At 49.5% G+C, this 10,038-nt stretch overlaps 1 protein-coding gene across 2 annotated transcripts in view; it reads left to right on the plus strand.

Annotated features, from left to right (window-relative positions):
• Gata4 (GATA binding protein 4) overlaps nt 1–9,549 on the plus strand; it is a 46,569-nt gene extending 37,020 nt beyond the window's left edge. The window contains exons 3-7 of one of the 2 annotated variants that reach the window (XM_032917655.1): nt 3,760–3,926; nt 4,758–4,883; nt 5,156–5,243; nt 6,855–7,006; nt 7,945–9,549. In XM_032917655.1, the coding sequence (XP_032773546.1) occupies nt 3,760–3,926; nt 4,758–4,883; nt 5,156–5,243; nt 6,855–7,006; nt 7,945–8,121 (710 nt within the window). In that variant the 3' untranslated portion in view covers nt 8,122–9,549. Of the gene's footprint in view, nt 1–3,759; nt 3,927–4,757; nt 4,884–5,155; nt 5,244–6,854; nt 7,007–7,944 lie in introns of those variants that run through there. The other variant, XM_032917656.1, reaches the window with a different exon arrangement.
• Nucleotides 9,550–10,038: the final 489 nt, after the last annotated feature.

Genomic DNA, 10,038 nt, shown 5'->3' on the forward strand with positions numbered 1-10,038 from the left:
GCTAGGTGTCTTGAGGAAACACAGTCTTTGCTTCCTGCCCTGCTCCCTTCTTTGGCTGCTGAGTGACACTAACAGGTCTTGGACTTCCACATTTCCTATCTTAGACCAATGGCATCTCCCACAAAGCCCACGCCCAGCTGAGAGTTCCGAAAATGGAAGGAGTCATCTTGTCACTCACTCTTGATTCTCAGGGCCAGTCTGTTAACCTTGATCACTAGCATTCTGAGGCCACGGCATCCTCTTAGCTCCTGTGGCACCTGTCAGCCTGCTTAAATCACATTTGCTAAATATTTGTGGGCAGTGGATACATATTTGCCACTGTCCAGTGACTTCACCTGGGTAGAAAACCCACTGTTAGAATGTATCACCTGTTCTCTGAGGTGCACTGGCACCTTGGAGGTTCCCCAAGTTCACCTCTGTGTTGAGTTCTCAGAACAAAGATGGGTGAGTGGGCAGCAGAGAGGACACATTCACGGACACCGCCAATTTCCTTTGACGATCTACACATACACGAGTGTACAAAGTGTGAGGGAAAGTGGGATCTCCCCTTCCCACAAACAGCAATGGGTCACAAGGGGTTTTCACCCTAGAGTTTAGATGAACCAGAGGTGAGAAGAAACTGGTGTGAGCATCTTTAAAGAGAGAGTCTGGAGCTGAACCTATTGGAGAAACGCTGGTGAGGTTAAATGACAGGACCTAGGTTTTCTTCTGTGGTACAGAACGGGTTAAGCGGGTAGAGGGACAGGTGAGATGAGACTGTCCACAAGTTGTTGGATGATGGCTACATAGTTTATTTTATACTCTGCCATCTTTGGGATCTCTCTCTCTCTCTCTCTCTCTCTCTCTCTCTCTCTCTCTCTCTCTTCTCTCTCTCTCTCTCTCTCTCTCTCTTCTCTCTCTCTCTCTCTCTCTCTCTCTCTCTCTCTCAAGATAAAGCAGAATCAAAGGTTGCCGAGGTGTGTGTTAAGTTAGTCTGTGTAGTCTGTGGTCTTGGTTACATTTTGAGACTGTAGTGCCATCTAGTGTTCATGGCAAACAAAAGGCTTCCATTGCTACCTATCTCTTGGCCCTGCTGGCTACTGGCTCTGGGAACTCCTGGTCTCTACTGTTCTCAGAGGAGGGCTTGAGAAGAAAGAGCAAGGCTGGCAGGCCACAGGCAAGGTGCTGGTAGTGCTGTTGGTGGCTCAGTAGTGAGCAGACCATGTGCGAGAGTCACCTCTAGAGGCAGGTGACCTTGATGAAGGGCCTTCGGTGTGACACAGGTGTAAAAATAGCCTCTGTGTCAGCTTTACTTAACTCCCTGGCCTAAGCAAACAGTCCCACACACCTGTATATTGTTTGCTTGGTGTGGACACACTGCTACCTGTTTGCAGGTGTAAATGACTGTTTATGTACCCAGAGTTATGGGAAGGGTGCCCTATCCTTTTCTGGCCAACATTCTCTTAGTGCTGACTCCTGAAGAGTGGAGCTGGCAAAAACCAGGCCTGGGGCCTAAAGGAGGAATGGACCTTTAACCCTGCCTTCTAAGGAGTACCACTGGCTTCCCCCGAGAACTCGGCATTGCCCTTGGAATCAGGAAAGGGGCAATCTGGAGACCAAGGTGGCTGTGTTTAGGGACATAAAACTTAGATGGCATGAGTTAGAGAGACTTCTGGAAGTTTTAAACCAGGCTTAATATAGGTCAAAGGGATGAGAAAACTAACCCTACCTCTCATTTTGGCAATGAAAAGGGACATGGGGTTCACCGATTGTAGAATTCTGCAGATGTGGAAGAGAAAGGGGAAGGGTCAGTGAATGGAAGAATGGTAGAAGATGACAGCTTCTGGTGGAGGGCTGACACTCACATTTGATTGACTCTAAGGCACTAAGGATTATGGTCAGTGTCTTTATTGTATGTTCTATATACAAAAAAAAAAGAGCAAACAACATCAGATCATGCATATTGTTAAAAATAGTATCCTAGTTTCATTTCTGTTGCTGTAATAAAATACCCTGACAGAAAGAAACAGAGGAGAGAAGGGGGTTTACTTTACATTAATTCCAAGTCACAGTCCATCGTTGTAGGGGTCTCGGCGGCAGGAACTTGCGTTAACAGCTCATGTCATGTCCACAGTCGAGAGCAGAGAGAAATGAATGCATGCATCCTTGCTTGCTTGCGCTCCTTTTCTCTACTCTTGCACAGTTCAGGACTCCTTACATAGGGAATGGTGCTGCCTACACTGGGCTGAATTGAGACAGTCTTCCATACACACGCTCACAGCCAATCCCATGTAGACCATCCCTCATTGAGACTCTTTTCTGAGGCAATTCAGTTGGCAATAGTTCTGTGCCAAGTTGACAGTTAAAGCTAACTGTCACATGTGGGAAAACTATGAACTATTAATTTAGGAATGTAAACAAAACTCTAGACTCTGTGACCTAGACATTCTCCTTCTAGGATAGTGCTCAGAGTAATAAGCAGAAACTCGCAGATTTACGTACAAAGAGACCCATATTTACAAAACAAATATCAGAAACCAGGTAGGGATTAAGCAGCCATTGAAGAGCAGAAGTGAAGGGCGGGGCAAACATTTCAATGATGGATTATTACAGTGTGATGGGAGGAGTTTATAATACATTTCCAATGTGGTAACACATTAGGGCATTAAGCAAACATTAGAAAGCAAGATAGGCTCAGCTGTATCAGCTTGTCCTCAACGATGCAAGAGCGTGTGTCAACACAGGAAGTCTTACAAAGGATAGAATAAAAGGACATGCTCACAGCTCTGCTAGTGACCTGCACTTTCTTTACGTGTTTCAGTACTAATTCCCCTACAGTGTAAATACCTCTACCTTCCATCACATGTACTCCAAAGGAACGGTAATCAGCATGACTTGCTTTTGCAATTACTATGACCACAATAGAGAGAAAATTTGCTTAACAGATAACAGAATTATTTTAGCTTATGATTTCATAGGCATTCAGTCCCCTGTGGCAAAGGAAGCATGGCAGAGTGCGTAGGGCTGCCAGCATACTGTGGAGGTTTCATTGTACCACAGACCAGAAAGCAGGGAGAACAGGGGAGGAACAAGGGTCTCAGAATAACCTTGAGCGATCTGTTTCGGCCAGCTGGGCTCCACCTCCTTAGCTGGGTTCCATAGGCTCCCAAAATAGAGCCACCAACTGGGGATCAGGTGTTCAAAACGCAAGCCTGTGGGGACATTTCGTGTTCAAATCATCACAAGGTCATCATTTTGAAAAGGGAAATGGGGGCTGGAGAGATGGCTCAGTGGTTAAGAGCACTGACTGCTCTTCCAGAGGTCCTGAGTTCAAATCCCAGCAACCACATGGTGGCTCACAACCATCTGTAATGGGATCTGATGCCCTCTTCTGGTGTGTCTGAAGAGGTGGTGTGTGAGTACAGCTACAGTGTACTCACATACATAAAAAATAAATAAATAAATAAACAAATAAATAAATAAATAAATAAGAAAAGGGAAATAAAAAAAAAAAGAGGGTCTGAGTAGCTTAGGTGGACACTATGAAGACTCTGAAGGATTCAAGATGTGGATTCAAAGTGTCCCCTAGAACCTGGGCAGCTATCTCAGGCAGCCCTGCTGTCTGGATGACAGAGAGGGGAACCCATTGGTCATGTGGTCCTAGGTGAGGAAGAATCAGTCTCCTGGGTAGACATCCTGCCCTGCTTTCCAGGTGAATGGTCTCTAAGCAAAACAAAGAAGTAACCACTTCTATCTTTTCTCCTGTGTCCTCCCCAGTAGATATGTTTGATGACTTCTCAGAAGGCAGAGAGTGTGTCAACTGCGGGGCCATGTCCACCCCACTCTGGAGGCGAGATGGGACAGGACACTACCTATGCAATGCCTGTGGCCTCTACCACAAGATGAATGGTATCAACCGGCCCCTCATTAAGCCTCAGCGCCGGCTGGTAAGTGAACACCTCTATGGCTTAGGTACCCCAGCCTGGAGAGCAGTCAGCTCCTCTCCACCTCTCTGCACTTGGCTTTGAGGCTCTTCCCCAGCTTAAACTCTGGAATTAAAGGATACAAACTGGGGTTGGGGATTTAGCTCAGTGGTAGAGCGCTTGCCTAGCAAGCGCAAGGCCCTGGGTTCGGTCCCCAGCTCCGAAAAAAAAAAAAAAAAAAAAAAAGGGATATAAACTGAGGGGTTTAGGCAGGTAGGAGTAAGGAGTGATAGGGTGAGCTTGTACTCGCTACAAAGATGCTGGCCCAGCTAATCCATCCCCATCACAATGAAACAGTGGAAAGTGAAGCTCAGAAAGGTGACTGGCAACAGCTTCTGGCCACGAGGATCCAGATCCAGGCCTCCTGGTCTCCAGGAGCTGTCTTATTTTCAGTTACCATGACCCAGAGCCCAAGAAGGCAAAGCAGTAGGCGTGGGTCCTGGTTGGGAAGGCCTGGAACTAGAGCCAGGTATTTGTCACCTAGATCTATGCTCTCTTTTTAATGCCACCGGACTCTGACTAATACCAACCCTCGTGTATGGCAGGGAAGGAGAATAGAGAGATACGTTCCTCATTGAAGCCCATCAAACTCCTCACCCTAAACACCCCAGATATCAGGCACTGGAATTCATGAGTTCCACCTTGGGGAAGAATTGTTCTGTTGACAGTGGCTCCCATCTGTTCCTATGAGTGGTCTAGATACCCAGAGATAGTGCTAAGGCTAGCCCAAGGGACTCCCAAGGGACTATCTGGCTTGGCCCTGCTAGACACAAACACTTCCTTTCTATGTTGTAGTCTGCCTCCCGCCGGGTAGGCCTCTCCTGTGCCAACTGTCAGACTACCACCACCACACTGTGGCGCCGTAACGCTGAGGGCGAGCCTGTTTGCAATGCCTGCGGCCTCTACATGAAGCTCCATGGGGTGAGTGGATGCCTTGCCCTGCTGTGCCTGGGTCCTATCCCTCTCATGCCCTCAGCCCTGCCTGAGAGGAGCCTCCTCCACTCCCATTCTGCAGGTCTCACTGGTCTTCCCTCCAGAATAGAATCCACTTGCTCCTTCTTTTAAAATCCTCCATTTATGTGTGTGTGTGTGTGTGTGTGTGTGTGTGTGTGTGTGTGTGTATCTGTGTGTGTGTCAATCCTATAGCAGACTCTACAGCTGGAAATCCATATATTTAACTTCCAACCCTTCAGGTTCCCAGGCCTCTTGCAATGCGGAAGGAGGGAATTCAAACCAGAAAACGGAAGCCCAAGAATCTGAATAAATCTAAGACACCAGCAGGTGAGGAATAGATCTGTGTGTAAGTATGGCACAAGTTAGAAGCTCCCAGAGCATCTGAGAACCGTATCTGCTCTGGTAGGCAGCCAGCCTCTGTAGCCAAGGTCTGAGCTAACCTCCTCCCAATGCCCTCTTCTCAGAGAAGAGTAGTAGCCCAGTAGAGAAGTCAGCACCAGGAAGCTGTTACGATGACTGCCCTTGCAATAGGCTGGTTGGATCAGTGTGGGGCCTGAGAGAGGAATTTTGCTCAGTGGCCCCTGTTTTTGATGCTCTGATCAAAGCAGACAAGTTCCCACTAGCCATGCTCCTGACAGACTGATCTGTAATTGGGTACATTTATGTCGCGCAGTGCTCTAAACTTGTACAAGTTCCTTCAGGGATCCTTTCAAGACCCCACAGTTACAGGGCCATCCTATCTTTCTGATAAGCAAACTGAGAGTCGAGTACAATGGCTTAAAGTCACATTGCTATTGACTGGGATCTAGAATGTTCACCCCGGGATTGACAATCTATTCAATACACTGTTTTGTCTTCATAGTTTCTAGGTAGCTCAGGATAGCCTTGAACTCATGACCCTCCTGCCTCAGCCTCCTAAGTGCTAGGTTTATAGGCATGGGCTACCACATCTGGCAGTGCCTTCTTAGCTTCTCGATTAAGAAAGTCACTAATGTTCCCTACCCAGAGCCTTCTCTGCTGCACATTGCCTAATTACCGTTTGCCCGGCCTCAGTTGCAGAGGGAATGAACTGGCTAAAGTTCACTTCTCACCGCAGACTCACCAAGTTGCCCGTTTTCACCACCAAAGGCTGGGGCTGCTGGGAGAAGTGTTTCCTACCTGAATCTCCTGCCACTCCCCAGGTCCTGCCTCTTTCTGCCTCCTAGACTGTGACAGCAGCAGAGCCCCCGGGTAACCTCCTCCCTCTCATGTGTCAGGCACAGGAAGCCCTGGGTTCAGTAGGATAGCCCTCAACCCATAAGTCAAAATCCAGAAAAGTAAATTCGATAGCAGAACCTGTTCTAGAGCACACAGGGCATTTGTAGTCTCTAGTTATCCCAAGCAGGATGGCTATCCACACTTTGCTACAGAGAAATAAATACAGTTAATTATAACCCTCTGGCAGTATCCTGCAAAATAGAGCATTTGCATTTAAAAATCAAGTGTAGAGTCCCAAAACACAAATGTGGTCTCCAGGATGCTCTCTCATGGATCTAGGGTCGTGAGGGCATCACCGAGACTTCTGAAAAGGTTGCGGCTGGCGATGTAGCTCAGTGGGTAGTGTGCTTACTTAGCACACACAAAGCCCTGGCTTCAGGCCCCAGCATTCTATAGACTGGGCACGGCGGCATAGCGTGTAAACCCAGCACTCAGGAGGCAGGAAATGTCAGTTCAACAGCGTCCTTACCTGTACAGTGAGTCTGTGACCAACCCCAGGCTGCAGCAGTCCCCCATGCCCCCTTCCCCTGCAGCAGTTTTTAAAAGAAGGTAAAATGATCTCCTTAGAATTTTGATGCTTCTGCCCAGTTTTGAGAACTGCTCCACCCCCAACCCAGCGAGTGTCAATAAGGCCTCTGTCTCTGTGGCTGGACTGGGTTTCCTGACTCTGCCTCCTTGCAGGTCCTCCTGGCGAGAGCCTCCCTCCCTCCAGTGGTGCCTCCAGCAACTCCAGCAACGCCACCAGCAGCAGCAGCAGCAGTGAAGAGATGCGCCCCATCAAGACAGAGCCCGGGCTGTCATCTCACTATGGGCACAGCAGCTCCATGTCCCAGGTGGGTGGGGTGACAGAGTTGATAGGCCAGTAGATTCTAGATCTCAGTAGCCAGACCTGCCTTGGGAGGTGCACTGTAGCCTGGCCATGAGCTACTGGGCTCCAAGCAGCCTAGCCTGAGCCCTTGCTACCTCCTGTCCAGCTCCACTGATTGGGACACAAAGAATGTCACAGGTTTAGCACCTTTCTGCCCTGTGGCCTTTGGCAACAAGGAGAGGGACCCAGGGACGGTACCTGGGGTGCATGTGGCAGATAGCACAAATGCTCCCTGAGTCAGTCTTGAGTGTTGGGGTTGGAAGCAGATTTGAACTCTGGAGCTTGAAGAGCTCCGAGCTTGGCCTTGAAGGATTTTTGGAGGAGGAGGAGGCAGGAAGGCCCTGTTACCATGTCATGGGGCTTAGGAACCACAGAGGCAGGAAGCTATTTTCATGAGCTCTAGCTTCCTGAGAGCCTCAGAATGGCCCAGTAAGGGGCCATTGCCCTCTTGCAGGTATGATGGCTCCCCTGTTCCTCTGCCTTTTTGGGGGGATGAGGAAGTCACAGGTTCCCTTTCCCAGTCCTACTTCCCCTAGTTGTGAGACAGCATTTGAGCATTCTACCATCAGAGGAAACCAGAGAGAACCTGGTTCCACAGAAGCAACAGTGCTAGGACCCTTTCAGGATGGAGAGGATGACCTCATTCTGACCCAGAAGACCGCTATCTGACCAGGAAGTGGTGATAATAGTGTCTCCTGTGGCTGCCAGAGCTTTCTGAGAAAGCCCAGCAGCTCAAAACTCCCGTGTTATGGCTCTGATTATAGTGCTTAGAAGCCAAAGGGGAAGCACAGAGACCCGTAGGCCTAGGAAAGCAGCTCATCTCACTCCCTCATTCCCTCCCCAACCCTGGTCCTTGGGCCCCCAGGAGCATCCTACTAGCTCACTGTGCTCTCTCCCCTCCAGACATTCAGTACTGTGTCCGGCCATGGGTCCTCCATCCATCCAGTGCTGTCGGCTCTGAAGCTCTCCCCACAAGGCTATCCATCTCCTGTCACTCAGACATCACAGGCCAGCTCCAAGCAGGACTCTTGGAACAGCCTGGTCCTGGCTGACAGTCATGGGGACATAATCACCGCGTAATCAGCACCCCCCTTCCCTCTTCAAATTCCTGCTCGGACTTGGGACCTGGGGCCAGCAAAGTAAAAGGCTGGGGCACCCTGGCCAGCCCCTCTGTGTGGGAACAACTCCTGAAGAACAACTGGGTAGAACTTGAAGTTGTTGACAATCACTTAGGGATAAGGGTGCTGGGTTTCTTCAAATACCTTTCCAGGTGGAGCACTGGAAGAGCCTGCATTCTCACAGAAAAGCCCACCTTGGCTGCAAGCACAGCACAGTGAGGCTCTTCAGTGAGCAGGAGACTTCTTCCTCCTTCTCTACCTGCCTGTCCAGGACAGACACATAATCTTCACCCCAGCTCCCCACCCCAGTGGCTGTGGTGATGGGTTTTTCTTTGTGATCCTAGAGTGGCTGTAGGGACTGAGGCTTCAAGACACTGTCTACAGCCGGCGCAGGATGTCTACTTGTGGACTAGACATAGCAGCCCTGCCCCTGTCCAACACTCCCCTTGAGGCATGGAACATCTCATGTGTCCCATACCTGATCTGACTCCAAAGCGCTGGGTGCAGTGCAGATGTTACTGAGTGCTTCCTGGGGGGGTTAGGTGAGGAGAAGGCACATCACCCATCACACAGATCGCAGCCCGTCAGAGGTGCCTTCCCTTCCTCTCCCAGGAACAGCAACCCCCTTGCTCTCCAGCCTGAACATCTCCTACCCTCTGTAAAACTAGAGCCCAGTTGTACAGCAGGCTAATACCACTAGGTGCTGTTCCCAGCATCCTTTTCCACCCCTTCACACACAGGGGTTCCAAGGAGGAACAAAACCTGCTACTAAAGCAGGGTTGGTGACTACGCTCATCTGCACCTTGGGGCCCTCTGGAGGTTGTGTCTACAGCACAACCCTGCTCCCAGGACTCCAGCTTACTTGCTCTGAGCCTGCCAAGCCAAGCTCTCTCAAGTCAGACAGTTAACTGGCTCTGGGACTTTCTCCAGCACAGATCCTTTGTCTAGAAAATACGGACTGTTTGCAAAACAAATTCAGAGCAGAAACAACAAAGGGAAATTTTTGAAAGGACAAGGGTGATGGATGGAAGAAGATGTCCCCAGGCCTGATGGGACAGCCATGCTTGCAGTTGTGCTAGAACTGGCAACCCCTCTCCCTCCTCCATTACTGGGGCTCCCAAAGATTCTTCCTTGTCTTCATCACCCACAGAGCTGTAGCCAACTGTGGCATTACCTTGTTTTGCCCCAAATTCCCAGCCCCGCCCCTAAACCTTACTGGCCGTAGCAGAGAATAGCTTTGAACCAAGATTCTGTTGTAATCATTTACGCTGTTTCTCCCTCAAGGCCGCCTTCCTATGCCTCCCCCTCCTCCACAACCCGTTAACATTGTCTTAAGGTGAAATGGCTGTAAAATCAGTATTTAACTAATAAATTTATCTGTATTCCTCTTTCCCTCAGAAGTCTTTTCTAGGAGGCCTGGTGTTCTTGCCCTATTTAGTGGTGCAGGCTGCCTCTACCCAGTTTCCCCTTCATGGTTTTGGCATTTGGCACCTGGGAATTGGTGGCAGAGGCTGGTTAGAGATGGCACTGGAAGATCTTAGGACAGGGTTCAGCTTGCTGGAGAGGACCACAGCACACTTAGCAGAAGCTCCTCTGTCCCCACCTTCTCACATAGAAGTCACCCTGTGAGTGGAGACAATTTTAGAGCATCTGCCTGAGTGCTTACAGTTCCATCTAACTAGATGGCCCCCAATCTCTCCTATCTACTGATTTAGAACATAACCTGAAGGGTGGCCCCAAGTGACAAACTCCCCAGGGAGTCTGTTCTCTCTTTTCCACCTTTATATAGGTTCCAGGAATCAAACTCAGGCTTGCATGGTGAGTGCCTGCTCAAGTGACCCAGCCTACTGGCCCAAGAAAACCTTTTTGGCTCTCAAAA

The sequence above is a fragment of the Rattus rattus genome, chromosome 12 (assembly GCF_011064425.1).
Source record: "Rattus rattus isolate New Zealand chromosome 12, Rrattus_CSIRO_v1, whole genome shotgun sequence".
In the NCBI taxonomy this organism is placed as follows: domain Eukaryota; kingdom Metazoa; phylum Chordata; class Mammalia; order Rodentia; family Muridae; genus Rattus; species Rattus rattus.